The 19,207-nt window shown below is 40.0% G+C and overlaps 1 protein-coding gene across 1 annotated transcript in view; it reads right to left on the bottom strand.

The window, feature by feature from the left end:
- The window catches only part of LOC145397166 (glutamate receptor ionotropic, kainate 2-like), a 36,655-nt gene extending 17,778 nt beyond the window's left edge, over window positions 1-18,877 (bottom strand). The window contains exons 1-4 of the mRNA XM_080270363.1: window positions 18,822-18,877; window positions 4,512-4,615; window positions 4,256-4,378; window positions 152-372 (exon numbers count right to left, since the gene is read on the bottom strand). Of these exons, the coding sequence (XP_080126489.1) occupies window positions 152-372; window positions 4,256-4,378; window positions 4,512-4,615; window positions 18,822-18,864 (491 nt within the window). The 5' untranslated portion in view covers window positions 18,865-18,877. The remainder of the gene's footprint in view (window positions 1-151; window positions 373-4,255; window positions 4,379-4,511; window positions 4,616-18,821) is intronic.
- Window positions 18,878-19,207: the final 330 nt, after the last annotated feature.

Genomic DNA, 19,207 nt, shown 5'->3' with positions numbered 1-19,207 from the left:
GGTAGAGCTCTTATCGAGTCATATAATTATAATGTTTTCCTTTATAATATTCACTCATTTCTGAGCCTGGTGCAATTAATGATCAGCAGTTTGTGAACCAAGCATAAGTATTTCACACAAAATACAGTAGTATGAACAATCAAAGACTTACTTTGGAGAGGGTTTATTGTTTATGACGATTAACATGGAGTTGGTCTTTGCCAGGGTGCTGCGCAAGTGTGAGAGGTGGTTGAGGGGGAGGCGAGTGAGAACAAGGAACTTCGTTGACCACACCTGGAGGCGTCCCTTGAAAGACCATTCAGCAAAGGCGGCGAGAAAGGCTGGGTCGTCACTCACCACCGCCACTGTTATGGATCTTGAATTTTTCCTTATCTGCAAAAAGACGACATATTCATATGAAACTGTGTTTACAAATATATGTTGACTCACTCGCAGAGAGAGAGAGAGAGAAACATTTGTTTTACAAGAATGAGTCTATTAACGTAAGATTACTAATGTCAAAGTCCAGTTATGCAGAAAAAAATTCAGAAATCTATGATCTGGACACACTGCCGAACCACGATCCTCCCTAAACAGCTGTGTAAAATGGGAAACATTTGAAAGAATAACAAAAGTAAATGTACAACCAAAATTTCAAGGACATTTGGAATATATGATGATGGTGTTGCAGTAATATAATATGACAGGTGGTGAAGGGATGACTGGCCAGCTTTGCATTAAGAAAACCAGATATGAATATGCATGGTCAGAGTAAACTCTCTGAAGGAGGTAGTTGTGCATGAATCAGAAACTGAGAAGAAATATCAGCTATTTGGGAGAGTTTTAAGACTCAAATGATAAATAAGGTCCTTATAATTATATCTGCATTTGTTGATGACACTTTTAACATGAAGTGACTGACTGAGAACAGGGCCTCTTACAGTATGTGATCGAGGACGTAAATAGAATTGTATTGGCCTGGCATAGATGTAAAAGGTGACTTGTGTGCCTAAGGAAATGCCATTGGACTCTTGTTGAAAAACTAAAAAAATGTAATAAAAAGTTGTATTTTAAGCACAAACTTGCACAGTGGTGACCTAGCTGGAAGAACAGTTTGACATTATAATCTAGCCTTATTCGTATTTATACAATATATATATATATCAAAGATAAACTACCATTAGTTCCCAAACAGATAAAGTATAAAATGCCATCACAACGGATATGGCAAGTCAATTTTATGTATGTTCTTAAGCTATTTCCAGTTCTTTCACTCGTTCATTTATTAAGGCTCCAACACGCTTGCATGCGTCGGCTGTGGTCACCTAATGGCGGCTTTCCATGCTGCTCGATCTGCCTAGCGCATTACGGAGGTTATTCTCTCGGGCATGGATGCATACATTCCTTTCTCTTATCCTTTGAATAATGCACGAAAGCCTTGGTTTAATCACGGTTGCTCTATATCTGTCTGCAAAAAGGACAGGGCCTATAAGAGATACCAGAGCCAACCCACCCCTGAATCAAATCTTTTATACGTTTCTGCCCGGAATCGTGCTAAGTCTGTTCTTCGCTCTGCTAAAAATAATTTCATCCTTACAAAATGCTCTCAACTCTCTAACTCGAATTCTTCCCACTCCTTCTGGCGCCTTGCCAAAAACCTTTCTAACAACTTTACCTCATCATCCTTCCCTCCTCTATTCTACTCTGATGGCTCTGTAGCTATTTCTTCTACTGATAAAGCAGATCTCTTCGTTCAGACTTTCTCCTGCAATTCCACATTAGACGATTCCGGTGCTGTTCCTCCATCACTTCCCCCCTCTGACTTCCTCATGGTTAACATTAAAATTTCTTAAGCTGATGTATTTTTTGCCATCGCAGGCCTCAATACTAATAGGGCATTATGGGCCTGATGGAGTCCCTCCTGTCGTTCTCAAGAACTGTGCTTCTGTGCTTACACCCTGCCTAGATAAACTCTTTCGCCTTTGTCTATCAACTTGTACCTTTCCTTCTTGCTGGAAGTTTGCTCTCATTCATCCAGTCCCAAAGAAGGGTGACCATTCCCAACCCTCTGACTATTGTCCAATTGCTTTAACATCCTGTATCTCAAAAGTTTTTGAGTCTATTCTTAATAGAATCATTTTAAAGCATCTTTCCTATCACAACCTTCTTTCTGATTGTCAGTATGGGTTCCATCAGGGACGCTCCACAGGCGATCGTCTCACCTACCTTTCAGACTCCTGGTCATCCTCCTTTCGAGACTTTGGCGAAAGCTTTGCCATTGCACCAGGCATCTCTAAGGCTTTCGATCGAGTCTGGCATATATCTTTAATTTCCAAAACGCCCTCTTACGGTTTCTATCCTTCTATCTGTGCCTTCATCTCTAGCTTTCCTTCTGGTCGTTCTATAGCCGCTGTTGTAGGTGGCCATCGTTCTTCTTCAAGATCTATTAACAGTGGTGTTCCTCAGGGCTCTGTCCTATCATATGATGATGACTCTACCCTTCACCTTTCCATTCGATTCCCAAACGCCCATCTCAGCAGATACTTCAGCAAAAAAGGGATGAGGCTATGGCACACCTAATGTCTGACTTGGCTCATATCTCTGACTGGGGTAAAAATAAGCTGGTTGTTTTTAATGCATCAAAGACTCAGTTTTTGCACCTATCAACCTGTCAAAATCTTCCACAGGTATACCCACTAATGTTTAATAATATTCAACTTAATCCTGCATCATCGTTGAACATGCTTGGGGTTTCATTTACTCGGGACTTATCTTGGAAAGATCATATTGCATCTCTTGTAAAATCTGCTTCCAAGAGATTCAATGTGCTAAGCCGACTCCGTTCCTTCTTTACCACTGCACAATTGTTGACTCAATACAGGGATTTTATCCTCCCCTGCGTGGAGTACAATTCTCATGTGTGGGGAGGCTCCCCACATACAGCTCTTCTCAATAGGGTGGAGTCAAAGGCTTTTTGTCTCATTAATTCTCCCCCTCTTACTGACTCCCTTCAACCTCTGTCACTTCGCCACACTGTTGCATCTTTATCTCTTTTCTATCACTACTTCAATGGTCACTGTTCCCCTGAATTGTCTGCATTCATTCCTCCACCTCTACGACAGGCGCGTAGCACCCGTCTAGAAGCAAACTCTCACCCCTTTTCTGTCCAACTCCCTAATGCAAGAGTTAAACGTTACTCCCAGTCCTTCATTTATGCGAAAGGTCAACTCTGAAACTGTCTCCGTCTGTCTGTATTTCCTGGTTCCTATGATCTCCGGTCTTTCAAATGCAGTGAGTCCAGGCATCTCGAAATGAATGAATCTTGAATATGGCTCTCTCTTGTATTTTGTTTTTCTCTTGGAGGAAAAAACAGTTCTGCGGGCTCGTTGCCTTTGGTTCCTTCTTCCTCACATACAAAAAAAAATAGGTCACTCCCAATTAAAGTTGATTGCAGCAATTTAACCCACGGCCTGGCAATTTGCCCATCAGTACACATCTGAGTTGACTCGGGGATTGTTCTTCATTATCCATTGCTATCCCCGGAAGGCACTGTAGCTGTGACAAAGGCAACTGTTATGTGGATGCTGGAGTCTTGATGAGGTTTCCCAGACAGTGCTATAACGCACTAGTGATTTCGGGGGTGGGGAATCTGGCTGGTCATCCTAAGCAGTGGGGAGTGCAGTGGGGTCTTTGGCGGTGAAAAGGGGGTCGGCTGCTTTATCCCCCTCCTGAGGCACCATGCTGTCAGTGCCAGTGAATTTAGTAGGTCTGAAGGGGCTTTGTTTGATGCTACCAGTAACTTCTTCTAACACCTCTTTCAGGAAGTGTGTTAGTCTACTGAATGATGTCGTGTGGTGGTCATTCTCAGAGAGCTTAGTTAAACTTATCCATGCTGTTAACTTAGAAATTGGTCTAATCTTGGCGAACATGCTATTGAAAGAATAGAAGCAGGGAAGCCTCTGAGAATAGCCGGTGGGTCTGTTTATTATGCCTCCTGTTTCTTCTTGGGTTAATTTTGTTCCCCACCCCCCTCCTTCCCCCGCCGTGGACTTTCGTCTCACAGACGTCGGTATTGCTTTGTGCAAGTGAACCGAGGTGACAAAGCAACATTAACAGAAAGTTCTGTTTTTCAGTGTTTCGATTTTTTTTAAAATCCTTTACTGTCATTTGTAAAATCCCACATCTGATTCCAAATCTGCAGCGAGATTTGATTACCTTACTGATGACAGAAGAGTGGCCCACCCTCCTCAGCAGTAAAATGTGAACGTTAACTTACAAAGCCCGCCTGGCCGACCACTTGGGAGAGCTGTGCGTGCGTCACGTTAGCGTCCTGACCACTCGCCGCCACTTTGAACACACCTATACCCCATGGCGCTGCCACCTCACTTACACCACTGAACTGTAAATTATTTGAACACAGCAATTTCTCATCCTCCAGCTCATTTCATAATGGACTGCAAAATCGTATTGAAGCATTAAAATATGGTAGACCATCGTCAAATGCACCTACAGTATAATAAGAAAACTCGTACCGAGTAATTCTCTGTAATAAAGAGAGTGCAATGATCCCGTTCCTTTGCAGCTCCAAGTATCGCATTCAGAACTTCGATTACTAGTCCTTCCTCCTCGGTCGCATCTGGATATGGTTAACAGGAATTACATAAGTGGTACTGGAAGGCACAAGAATCTAGTGATTGAAAATCAAAGCAATGAGAAAAAATATATATTTACATTAGGCTACTGCAAATGGCACACATTCTGTAAACAGTGTTACATAAACAAGGAGGAACATCAAGTCACCGTCCCGTGCCAACTCAAACCACAATAATTTTTTAGGACAGTTTTGTGCTCTGTGTGGATATTTAGTAATTAATTTAAGATAACCAGGAACATAGGCCACACACTCCTTATAATTCAATGTGGTGATCCAACATTCATAATATAAACAGAATTAAAAGACAGAGTAATTATAACAGCATGGAGACTCTCCGTTCACATTAAATTGCCAAGCCATTAAACAGCGAAAACATTAGCGATACAGGGAGAAAATATCCGAGAAAACTTGCATGACAAAGGTAAAACAAAAATTAAAAGTATTTTCCTGCTGTCCTAACATTCATATAATTATTTACAATGAATATGCCTTAAATGTGTATTTTTTCTGGTACATCTTTTTCTTTCTTTTCTTTAATAAATTAAAGCAGATCTAATGTGGTTCATACAGCATTCCTTCAGTACATTATTCTGGTCAATTTTGTTAAAGAAGACCAACATTAAGATAGTGATGAAAAAGATATACATTGGCATCAGCGTACAAAAGGTTAATTATCCTGCCTTTAAACAGATTTACCTGCCTTTAAAATAATATCGGTAGTATAGATGTGCGTATTATTATTTAACTTAACTTTCGACCATTACCTATAGTGGGATGCTCAGGAGATATTGGTGATAATATTTTTATTTCAGCATTGTTAAATCCTTTTACAGTTTTCAAACACATCAGTTTATCTTTTAGCTCACTTTCTTAAAGTAAGATAATTTCAGTTCAATTAGCCATTCCTCATAGTTTTAAGTTTTTAATGAAGGAATTAATTGAATACTCTGTCCTTGAACAAATTCCGAATAGATCAATGCAGTTATTAATTTGCTAATTCTAAAACTTGTCTAATTAGCCTTCTGTACAGAGAAAAACGGTTTCTTTACCGAAATATCAGCATTTTATGTTTTCAGAAATATGAACCTCATAGTATTTGACATGAATTGTGTGTGTGTGTGTGTGTGTGTGTGTGTGTGTGTGTGTGTGTGTGTGTGTGTGTGTGTTTCCCAGTCTACAACTCACTTATTGTAGCAGATAAGTGCTCATATTGGAAGAATTGTGCATTTAATGATGAAAGCATGGCTTTGCTACCAGTGGTTGTACATACTATAAGATTTAATTTGAGATGTGGAGGTAAACTGGATTCGACCTGTGAGGACCGTGAGAGGTCAATGATCTCAGGTCATCCAAAAAAAAAAAAAAAAGACATTTCGAGCCATCTCCTCACAGGGAATGATATAATCAGTGTAAAATATTGTACTTTCAATAACAATAAAGGGTTTGCACATCACGATGTATTGGCAATAAATTTCGTTTGTCTAAATATAGATTTCAGGTCATTTTTGATGTATTTTTATTTTCAGAATGGATCACCCTAAATGAAGTATGCAGAACATGTTTTTGATGTAAAACGTGGTTGGGTACTAACAATATCCTGTTTTCTGTATTGCAGGATCCCCTTTCAATGCACGGCTCAAGCCCTCTGCATCCTAGACCTGCTACTCTAGTTGGTGGTAACTCCTCTTCTGTCAAGCTGCTTTCGTTGTAATCATGGCAATGCATCACATTCAGATAGACCCTACCCAGCCTCCCGCATCCAAACAGCCCATGCCACCCCCAAGAAATAACTGGGAGATATGTGTCCTGTGCCAGGAAGAAACAAACGAACCATTGCAGTGTCCACTGAGGTCATTACCCCTTGGTAGCGGCTATGCACCCCTGGCAGAGGACCTTCGTATGTTTCAAAGCCTTGAGCACATGCCACTAGGATTCAGCCTGGAGAGACTAGATGACGGTGATGGTGTCGAAGCAACTCTCAGAGCACACAGTGCTCAATGGCAAAAGAAATGACAACTCAAATTTAAAAAAAAATGTTTGATCAGCAAAGCCAAGCAGAAGCTGCCACAGTATGGCAGAGCAGCACATCCGTCCATGCACGGTCAGCCTACAATTGTCCGGAGTCCATGGAACCAATATGTTTCTTCTGTGATAAGCCTGCCGGCTCTGTAGGCTTACATGAAGCAGCAACCTACCAGTTAGACAAGAAGGTATGAAAGTGTGCTTATGAACTGGAAGACACTGCTCTGTTGGCCAAGCTTCCAGCAGGGGACTTGATTGCCATTGAGGCCAATATCACAAGAAATGCCTGACCACATTGTATTAAACAGGCAGACAAGCTACTTCCCACGACGATGCTGGAGATGAAGAACGCAGCTTACATGGTATATCCTTAGATGAACTGGTGGCATTCATGGAGGTGTCCAGTGATGAAGACAGTGCTCCAGTCTTCAAGCTGGCAGACCTGGCTCAGCAGTACAAGGTCAGACTGCAGCAGCAAGGTGTTGTGGTGGAAAACCACCTGTACACAACCAGACTCAAGAACAGACTGCTTTCTGAACTTTTGGATCTCCAAGCACACTCAAAAGGAAGGGATACTCTTCTAACTTTTGAGAAAGACATTGGTCCAGCACTCAGGAAGGCCTGTGATCACGACAGTGATGTCATGCATTTAGTGCAAGCAGCACAAGTGGTGCTCCAGGAGATTTTTGACACAACATTCTCATTTGATGGGTCTCTCCAGGCAAACTGCCAGCAAGATGCTGTGCAATCATCTCTGTTGGCTCTTGTGAACATGATCCTGGATGGGGGAAATATCAAACACTAGACTACCACACAAGCTACCCTTACAATCTCTCAGCCCTTGGTGTTCAACAGTGTGAAACATTCACGAAAAATGGAGTCATCTTGCTCAGTGTGTCACAACTGCAGCCAAGAGATCCCAATGTCACTCTACTTGGCTTTGAAGATCCACGCTGTTACCTGAAGTAGAGTGTTGGTGGACACCCTCTACAGTCTGGGAATGTTTGCACTGACAGGATTTTACACCTTTCATCAGACATTGTCAGTTGTGTCTGTCAACGTTTCAGGATTGAAGATGTGTGTCCACCAAAGTTGCACCAGGGACTCTTAACAACAGAAGCAGTGGACAATACTGATCATAGTCCAAGCTCTGCAACAGCCAATAACCCTTTCCACGGCACTGGCATTCCTTTTTTCCAGCACTAATCACACAAGCATGGTGGCATCGACCACAGTGTACCAGTAATCGGTCAGAGCAGCTCTTCCACCAAGTCAGTAGAACCTCTGTCTTCATCCAACACGAGTGTCCCACCAGCTGCTCTGAAGACAAAGAATTTCATTGCACCTGCCGAACAAAGTCTAATGAGACCTACCAACCTCGCAAATGCTGCCACTGTTGAAGAATATTATGGGTGACTGAACACAGTGAAAGCAAGCATGGAGAACACACAAGTCAACTGTGTTTCTTGGTATTCCTATCAGGCTGATATCCATGAGGCAACTGTGATTACACCTGCAGCGATAAATGCATTGTTGCCCTTGTTTCATGACAGTGTGCACTCAGTAACAATGATACGTCACACCATTAATGTCATCAAGGCAGCAGTTCAGCAACTGAACCCAGGTCAGGTGCCTGTCATTACTGCTAACCAACCACATTTTGCCCTCGACAAGGAAATCAAATGGACTTGGCCAACCTCTCATGGAGAGGATCGTTTTGTATTCATATTTGGTGGACGTCACATCGAGAGTGGTATAGTGTTGGTAAGATGTATTGTATGCTTAACTGATTTTATATTGAAAAATGTTTTTTTTTTTTGGGTGGGGGGAGTATGAATTAATTATCTACGTACTGCATACTACATGTCAAACGAGCTTGTGTTCATACGCGCAAATATATATTGGATTATACGTTTATGCAAATATTTTAATTAAGTGCAAAGATCTTGTATGGATTTGTAAGTATTATATTCTGTAATCTTTATTAATTGATATTTGTGTCGTTTGGCCTCAAACTTTACAGTACAAAGATTTTTTTTCTCTCTCTTGGAGACCCATATGTACATTATGTATCGGTATATTATACTGTACATTAAAATAAGAAAATAAAATAAAACATCTGAAAAAGGCATCAATTTAAAGTATTTGAGTAATGTTTTAATGTCTTGTATTTCAGTTGCTTAGACACTAGCTTAAGGACAGACGTTGGAGGAATGCCCTGGTGTAATCTGACATTGCAAGCTCTGGAATGGCAGATTCCTTATTACGAGACGCCCATATAACCAAGAGCCATCACACTCACCAAGTCACAGCTGCAAGCGTCTATAGTCTTTTCTGCCATGCATACACTCAAGATGTTTCCATACAATCATATAGTCCACCATTTCAGGAATAATGCACACAGCAAGCCAGAGAGAGAGTTCAATTTGACTACTGGTTCAAAACCCTGTCACTTGAGATCCTCTTGCTGATGTACATCACTTCACTTTGCGAAGGGAACTTTGAGCTCTATGTGGAATCCCTGACACAGATCATGCCCTGGATGTTTTCTCTAGATCACACACACTACTCCTGATGGCTTTCCATACACATCCAAGACATGATGGCACTTGATGACAAACACCCACATGTCCTGGCAAAATTCAAGTCTGGCAACTTTATGATGCATAAAACCAGCAACAGGTTCTCGGTCATGGCAATTGATAAGTGCCATGAGCAAAACAGTAAGATGGTCAAAGGGTCAGGCAGGGCTATCAGACTGACAAGTGATCCTAGGGCACTTTGATGCTGGATGGTGCCAGGACCTGAAATTGCCAGGATTACTACAGAGTTTCAGGAGCAGGCAAGCCTACATGGCCAGACACAGAACACTGGAGTCTGTCATCATGACCAGAAACTTGAATTGCAGACAGCCTTCCTGAAGGATGTCAGGTCACTTGTGGCAGTAATGGTGGAGATAGGAAACCCATTCCTAGAAGACAGTGAAGATCTTCTAGTCCTTGATACAAGGGATATCATGGAAACTGCAGTGGCTGAGACTGAGGAAGATAGAATCCCTTGGTGATGAACAGTACGCCCAGTTCATGGAAGAAAGGCTAGAACAACTCTCAAAGGCAGTCACAAATCCAATCCCCAAGAACAAACTGTGACTGTTCAGCCATCAACCACTCAAGACAGTCACAAAAGAAGACACAACTCGCTGCTCTGAAGAGTGTGATCTGTTTTCTACGCTGTATATATCTTGGCAAACATGAGATGGGGATTTCGACCAGTTCTTCTGCCATGAGAATCAAGCAGCACCTCCAGCTTTGTCAACAGGAGACAGACTCCAGCTTGGAGTCATAGCAGATCTACTACACTGCCTGGAAAAAGATCTTCCTGAAAATACTCGTGTCCCTGTGGTTGTTGCAGGAATCCTCAATGGGGCAGCATTCAGATGTTGAACCCTGGAACATCGAAGACCTTTCAAGAGCATGCAGACCCAGTGTTTGTACCATATATCTCTGCTCAACTGGAGAAATCATTCCTGTCAATATAGTCTGGGATGTCTACCTATACCTCATATCAATTAACCCGTCATGTCCTGACCGATTTTCCACCACTGACTCCTTCCAGTCCCGACTAATTTGGGTAAAATTTTTTTTTGGCTCAAACCTCCGCTTTTGGTGAGAAACATCGAAAATTCATAGAGAAATCGCTCACTTGAGATTTAAAATACTCGATACAGGTAGCAGTATCTCCTTACCTTACTGGGTTTTCTATCAGCCTGGCTCCAAAGAAAACGAGTTCTATGGGAAGGTAACTATTCCAATCACTCATAAACGGTATTTATTTATTTATTTGGTACGAATTTATATGTAGTACGAGAGTATATTGGTTTTCAAACAGTAATATAGGCAATATAAGTATTGTTTCACTTACTAACACATCAACATACCTGACCTTTTTTGATGACATTACCTGATTAGCATTTCTGACTGTTTCTTTCTCTACTGCTATGTAAACTTTGTCCTCCACATTGTCATCGATTGGGGAATCACTCTGGCCCTGAATGTCTTTATTGGCCAGGTCACTGGTAACAGGTGAATTCCCGAGAGAATGGCGTGCAGGGTGGGGGGAGGTCATCGGGATTGTCCCTGCCTGGCATCTTGTAGAGGAATAAAGGAAGGTGTCCCTTGTATACGTAAAAAAAAATCATGCACAAAAATTAAAAATTGTGCAAATTATGAACCTTGCAATTGCACGATGTACCAGTACATCGACGGGTCTAGCTATGACAAAATGTTGCGACGTACCCATACATCGATGGGATGCCTCGAGTTAAAATGGCCAGGCATATATGGCAACACTGTTCATGCTGAGATTCTGATTGGCTGGAGATGTTTGTTCGATTTCTTTGTTGCTTAAACCGATACTGTCTTTAGTATCAGATATGATACTGAGTTTGTCGACAATACAATTGTCAAAAGCAATAAGAAATCCGTTATATACTTTAAAAAAATGAACTTTTCATAGACTTATAGAGATATGAGTCAGCAATGTATTATAATAGTCCAAGTCAAGGTCAGCATTCGAACAATTCCTTTATGTCTCCCACAGTCCATAATATAACAGAAAATTGAGGAAACCTGCTTAATCTAAGCATTTGAATAACACACATTTAAATTATAAGTTTAATCCGCACCCTTAAATCGTGCCACAACTCTAAATAATTAATAATTCTAAAGTAAACACGAGTTCTGCTGGGAGGGAGGTTTGAAATAATCGCGAAAATCGAAGTAGGCTAAAGGAAAACTATTTCATTATATCTCCTCTATTATCACAGTATGAACTAATCTTAAAATTTAAATGTGTTATACCAATACTTAGATTAAGCAGGTTTCCTCAGTTTTCTGTTATGGAGTGTGCGAGATATAATGGAATTGTTCAAATGCTGACCTTCACGTGGACTGTTATAATACATTGTTGACTCATATCTCTATCTTCCTACGAAAATTTCATTGTTGTGAAGTATATAACGGATTTCTTATTGCTTTTGACGATTGTATTGTCGACAAACTCAGTATCACATCTGATAATAAAGAGAGTACCCATTAAGCAACAACAAAATCGAATAAACATCTCCAGTCAATCATAATCTCCGCAGGAACAGTGTTGCCATACATGCCTGGTCAGATGAATTGGTATGAGGTATAGTTGAGTGTCTGAAAGGCACAACCAGAGAGAAGAGAGGGAAGGACATCAGGAAAATGTGGCTTCATCTACTTTGGTGCCAAAGGACCGGAAGGACTTCCTTCATGTGGATGACAACAAAATTGAATTCTTCAGTAGCCCATCGTCTTCCCTTATCAGATGGCAAGGAAGTTTATGTAACATATGGAAGAGAAGTACTCTGCTCTCCTGAGGAGTCTGACTTGACTTACCTTGCACCGTGTTCATAGGATGAGGCTGATACTTGTCTTCTTCTTCATGGGGCAGATGCTGTACAGAAGGGAGCAAGAAGGTAACCATACACATTGTTGATATTGATGTGGTGGTTGTGGCTGTGTTTCTTCATTCAGGGAGATAAATCCTGATGAACTCTGGGAGTGTGGGTAGCACTTGGTACTGGCTCCAGATTCAGTTACATAGCTATTCATGAACTGGCTGCCACAATGAACTGAAGACAGTGTTCTACTCTACCCGTCTTTCACGCTTTCATGGGATGTTACACTGTGTCCGTGTTTGTTGGCAGAGGAAAGAAGACTGCCTGGAAAACTTGGAAAGCATTCCCGGAGGCAAGAGAACCCTTTGAGGAACTTCTTCACATACCAGCTTATATCAGTGAGAAGACTATAGCACTGGTGGAGCGTTTTGTGGTACTCATGTATGACGAAACCAGTGACAGCACGGGGTGAACGATGCCAGGAAGCAGCTCTTCACACTGAAGTCGCGAACTAAAGAGAACATTCCACCAACACAGGCAGTACTGAAGCAGCACATAAAGCGTGCTTGCTACCAGGCCAACATCTGGTGACGGGCACTGGTCATGCTTCCAGATATGTTGAACACATCAGACTCGCGAGGAGAGGGGAGGGGGGCGAAGCAAACAACTGAATGGCAACCTCTTTGGAGCACTTTCCCTGAAGCATCGAAATCGTGCCATGAACTAATCCAGTGTAGCTGCAAGAAGGGCTGCAGTGGACATTGCAAATCCAGGAAGGTTGCCCTCGAGTGCACTGAACTATGTATCTGTTCAAGAGATTGCTAGACATGCACACCGACTACTACAGTTCACCAAATTGCGTGCTCCATTCTCATGATTCAGAAATATTTATAAGCACTAAAAACACAGTTGCTTGATAATTTCTGTATTGGTACAAACCTTAATATTTAGCAAAATATAATGTGACATTATGTGATGTGTAGACCCATTAATCTTACTGAAAACACATCATTTCTTGTAATTCGTTGAAGTGAAATGTCGTTCTTGATGACCTAAGGTCATTGACTCCTCACGGTCCTCACAGGTCGAATACAGCATCTCAAATTAAACTTTATGGTGCGTACTAACACTGGTAGCAAAGCCATGCTTTCATCATTAAATGCACAATTCTTCTGGTTATCCATATCACTATATCGGTGGTCAAGGCGCAGCTTGGCCCCAGAGAGATGATGATGACGATCAATGTTGCCACTGCCAAATTTCTAAAAGTACCAAAATTGTACCAGTTTTCATAAAAAATGTACAAATCAGCAAGTTCTTTGGTAATATTGGATTTTTGGTAATCATATCAGTCAGTGCATTCAGCAGCCGTTTAACAGTATTTGAAGAAAAATAACTGTTCATTTTTCACCAAATTAAGATTAAACATGCTCTTATCAATAAAATGTTATATATATGACCTTCAAAATTCCTTGAAATTAAGGCACATAATATTTCACACATAGCAAAAAATTTATGTACTTAAAAATACTTAACAATCACAAAAGTTATACTTAGAACAGTTCTACATAGGCAATGTAATCAGTTTACAATTTTTAATACCATTATTATTACAGAAATAATAAATGAATGGCATAAACACATACTGTACATTGATACTGTGTAATGATATTTGGCATTCTCTTAGAGAATAGGTTCCTTCAAAACTTTATATTTCTGCATATTGTAGTAATAAGAAGTTATCAAACCAAACTAGTAATTGCACTTCTTTCCTAGAAGCACAACTCTATATATCTTATATATATAAATAAAAATAATTCCTAATTTCCTATCACTGGACTGATGGGATGAGGACATTATTAAATAATATGCTCATCTGAAGATGAATAATTATCAACTTCCTCATTATTAACTGGCAGTCTGATGTAAACAGACGGTCCCAAATTGTCTTATACATTCGGTTTAACATATTTAGTCTTGTATTTCGGGAATTACGTCACTGACTGGTACGATTTAGGTTCTTCAATATATTGGCATATACAAGCGTACAACTACTGTAGCGTTTGACAAAAATATCGTAACTGAAGATATTCATTTATTGCTGATCGTATGTTTGCAGCAATATGAGGCCACTGCCGTACGCGTGAAGAGTCTAATCGAAGAGAGTATATGGAAATTGTAACATAAGGGAGACCATTTTGTACCAAAATGTACCAGTACTCTTCAAAATGTACAAAAAGTCTCAATGGTGTACCTTGTACTAGAAGTTATGAAAATGTACCAAAATGGTACAAATGTACTCTGATTGGCAACACTGATGACGATGATGTCAAAGGAAATGTGTTACAAATAACAGTTTTAGAGCTAACTACTGTATGGTATTAATACAGTCGCGTTTCTTAGGGATAACTGAGGTATTATGTGCCTTTACTGTAAGCCTCTCGGTTTCCTTGCCTCCTGTTGTGGGATCGCATATTCAGAAATATTATAAAGATTCCAGCATGTAACATTTAACACTCAAGTTAAAAAGTGACTACTATTTGGAAGACCACTCTTTTTTTTTTTTTTTTATTAATTTACTATTGATAGGCCATCATTTTAGAAGACTTCATTTACAGTTTACCATAATATGCAAATTTGGATACTGTGTTGCTTAACCCTAAGCCCTATGGAACCCCACTGCTGAAGGTCATCCAGGAAGAAGATAAAACAACCTCTTTTCAGTTTCCTTTCTGTTATCCAGTTTGTTAACCAGTTATGTAATTTACTGGTAGTTTCCAAGTTCATTCTTCAGCCCGTTAATTTTTAATACATTACCAAATAACTTGGGGAAACTTAAGTAGCCTATAAGTCGTTATGAACACGAGATATTCAAGCAGATCAATGAGACATTATTACCCCTTTGGGGGCTGTTGGTTACCCATAATTAGTCTCAGGGATTCTACTGTAGGTGTGACATCCTTGTATCTCGCAATAATGGACTAAGCATTTCTCATACAACTAACCTGAAACTTCCTGATTTGTGCTTTTAAGTTTAAACTTTTCTACCTTTTCTGAAAACCGATGAAACATTTACCAGTTTTCAGTCCTGTGGCACCAACACTTGGTGAAGTGATTTCTCAACTTTTGAACGAGATGTTTCACAACATGTCCGCAACATATAGTTGCAACTACAACATTGGTGTAAATTTGTTTGGCCTTGAAGATTTATATATATACATATATATATATATATATATATATATATATATATATATATATATATATATATATATATATATATATATATATATATATATATATATATATATATATATATATATATATATATATATATATATATATATATATATATATATATATATATATATATATATATATTATTTATGTATATATATATATATATATATATATATATATATATTATTTATGTATATATATATATATATATATCTTATATTTCCCCGTCTGCCATGATTTAATTTCCACCTGTATTCATCCTGTGCTTCTATCTCAGTGATATAATGAGTAGCCATGACAGTTAATAATATTAAAAATAACTCACACACACTATGAATAATATATTCACCGGTTCGTGAGTATCTTTAATTAGAGGTCATATTTCACTCTCATGGTGTTCACAGTCGTAGTTTATGTTTATTTGTGACTTAGGTAAGCAGTGTGTGAAAAATGATGAAGGATAGGTAAAGGTGAACAGTGGGGAAAAATAATTATAACCAGTTGATCAATGAGGAGTTCGACTGGAATAGGGAAGGTTTGGAGTCAGTATTTCCAGTGTTTGGCCCTTGGCCATTGATGGATTGATGCTGCTACTGTGAGCTGGGCAATAGGAAGGATGTGGGTGGGAAGGCGGCTGGTGTGTCTGAACTGACTACTGAAATGTTTAACCTTAGATAGGTAATGTGGGGTCTCAGAGATCCCAGTCCCCGAAATTTAATTTTAAAAAATATGAGCATAAGGTCTACAGATTTGTCCATCTCATTACCTTCCTGCCTAGTGATGCTCTTCATGGGGATGATGGGGTCATAGCTGTACCTGGCTCTGATTTTGCTCTATAGAGCCATTGGATTAGTATGTCAGACCCCAGATTACCTATAATGTAACCTCAGTTGAGCCCTCTTGTGATTTTTTTATTTCAATTTGTTGTCTCTCTCCTTTTGTATACAGAAGGTCCCAACATCGGTCTACTGCAGACCACCCAAGGAATCATGATGTTACTTTTCAATTTTGCAAGATTTTATTTTAATATTTTTATACCAAAAATTTAACAATTTTTGTATAAACTTTAAAAAAATATATATATTTTTTCGATTAAACTTTATTTTTTCTGGCCCTATTTACAGATAAGGGGTTGAATTATTTGTGTATTGAAGCATTTTGAAATATCTCAAACGGAAGTATTTTTTTTCCCATGGGGTCTGTCAGACCCCACGTTACCCAATAAAGTAACAAAATCAAGATTACCATAAAAGGGTTAAGGCCTCAGGAGGTATAGGGGTGAGGTTAGTTACAGACTTAATATAGGCTATACGATTATATATTAGTGTTGTTGTCCCAGATGATTGGCTGAAGAGTGAGTCTGTAGATGTGTACAAGGGGAAGGATGATGCCCCGGAAAGAAGAAATTATAGGGTCATAAAACTTTTGAACAGAAAACGAAAGTAATGAAGAGAGTTCTAGAAAGTATGATTAGAGAAAGATTGAACACTGACTGGATGCAGTTTGGATTTTTGCCATGAAAAGGGGCCACTAGTCATATTCATTGTTCGACTGCTTAAGCAAAAAAAAAATAGGAAAGAAAAGGGATCTGTCCTTTGATTTTGTTGACGTCCAGAAGGCCTTTGACAGACTCCATAGGAAAGTGGTGAAATGGGTAATGAGAAAACTTGGGATCGACGAGTAGCCGGTTAGAGTAGTAATAGCTTGTATGTGGGTGCTCGCACTCAGGTAGGATTGAATGGACATTTGAATGATGAGTTTTCAGTGAATGTTGGTGTGCATCGATCTTGAGCCCATTGTTGTTTATCAAGGTGCCTGAAGCCCTTGCACATGACTTCAGAAATGGACTCCCATGGGAGATGTTGTATGTCAATGATTTGGCGTTGATAGCAGAGAATGAAAAGGGGACAGAGGAAAGACTTAGGAAGTGGAGAGGTGCTATGGGGCACATGGGCTTGAAAGTAAATGCAGATAAAACTAGAAAGCATTAAGAGAGTGCATACCTCAGCCAATACCATTGCTATTAAAAAGAATATGGATCCGTGAAGATGGGATCCGGATCCGGTTCCATCCCAAAATTTAACAAAATCTTTATTTGTCCATGGCCAACCCTTAGACAAAACTTCATTGAAATTCATGGAGGACTTTTGGAGATATTGCTTGGACAAACAGACAGGCAGAAAACATAGAATACATATCCTCCTCCCACTTCGATGACACAGGTAACAAAGGTGATGGTATCTAGGTTTAGTGGCAGTACTGTCAAATAAGCTGTGCGGATTGCCACAGGGGCGTGGGAAGTAATTCCATCTTGTGCACTGTTTGTGATAAGTGGCTGCATAAGAGGTGTAGAGGAATCAGTGGCTGACAGTGAGATAATGCTGATTTTATGTGTGCAGTCTGTCAGGGAGAGCATGTGGAAATTGTCAGGCATGAAGAGATTAATCATGCTGGCGAGTCTCTCATGTACATGGATGACTTTTATTATTTGGGAGACATACGTGCTGGAGGTAGAGTTGGAGCTAGCTCTGTGGCTGAAGTGAGGAGTGGTTGGAAAAAGTTCAGGGAGCTGTTGCTTCTCCTCACAGTGAGAGGGTTCTTCCTCAGTGCTAAGTGATCTTTGTGGCATGTGTTAAGAGTGTAATGGCTTATGGTAGTGAGACCTGGGCAGTTAAGGAGGAGGATGTTCCCAGGCTGAAACGTGCGGAAATGAGAGTGATTAGGTGGATGTGTAGTACGTCCTTGAATGCGAGACCTCGGGGGGCGGGGGGCTAGGTTTACGATGTAAGAGTTAAGATAAAGGATGGGACTGGAGTATATTGATATTGTGATGAGGAGAGGTAGATTGAGATGGTTTGGGCATGTGGAGATGACGGGAGGAAAGACAACTGAGTGGAGAAAGTGAGAAGTTTTGATGTTAGGGATACGGTTGTGAGAGTTGGACTGAAAATAGACATGGGATGAAGTCACTGAGTGTTACCTCAGGGATAAAGGACCAAGTAGGGAGGCTGCCAGAGATTGTGCAGCATGAAATGTCGCCATTAGGTGACCTTGGCCAACACGCAAGGATGTTGGAGCCTTTATCAGCGAAACGAAACGAAACGACCTTATTGAATTTTGGTTGAACATGAAAAACTTCTGAAATAGTGCTTAACAGTTCGAAACCAACTAGGGTCTTCTACCTGATAAGAGATAAAACCAGGCAGAAACTTTTGTATCTTCATCATATGACTATGTACATATGTGGGTAACGTCTTTCAGTTTAAGTGTTCATGGCACTTTCAAAACGCGACCTTAATGCAACATTGTCACGCAATATTCAGTGTTGTGCCTGAGAATGTAGCCGGAAATGAAATACAGTAGTTTTTGATTGTCATGTTATATGCATAACCATGCATGACAATTTAGCCGAAAGTGAAGTAGATTTTTAGAAGTTTAGTGATATTGGAATGAATTAGGAAAGAACTCGTCTCGTGTACTGGAGTGTGTACTTATGCCAACCTGGATACAGCTGATCACCATCCAGAGTCTTTAATGCCGCCATAACAAAAACAAACCAAAGAACAACTGCTGCTGCCACTGTCCTCTGCATTTGCATTCTAGTTTCTGGAAAAAATAAAAACGAACGTGAGGCACTAAAAGGATTAATGGTTTCACTACGAGGACTCTTATTATTATTATTATTATTATTATTATTATCATCATCATCATTATCATTATCATCCGGACCTCTTTTCCCACCCTAGGCCAGGGTGAGGAGTAGCAATGTCCAGACAGCCCAGATTTGCCCAATCCAATGGGCCACGCTTCCATTCACTCATCATTCAAGCCCCCGGAATCATGGCTCTATTGGATACTCCAAAACCATTCACCACGTTCTGTAGCTT

Source organism: Coenobita brevimanus, chromosome 40 (genome assembly GCF_032717465.1).
Source record: "Coenobita brevimanus isolate Jiangsu-jjx chromosome 40, ASM3271746v2, whole genome shotgun sequence".
Lineage (NCBI taxonomy): Eukaryota > Metazoa > Arthropoda > Malacostraca > Decapoda > Coenobitidae > Coenobita > Coenobita brevimanus.
The sequence above is the reverse complement of the archived record's forward strand: the minus strand, read 5'-3'. Positions and strand labels throughout refer to the sequence as shown.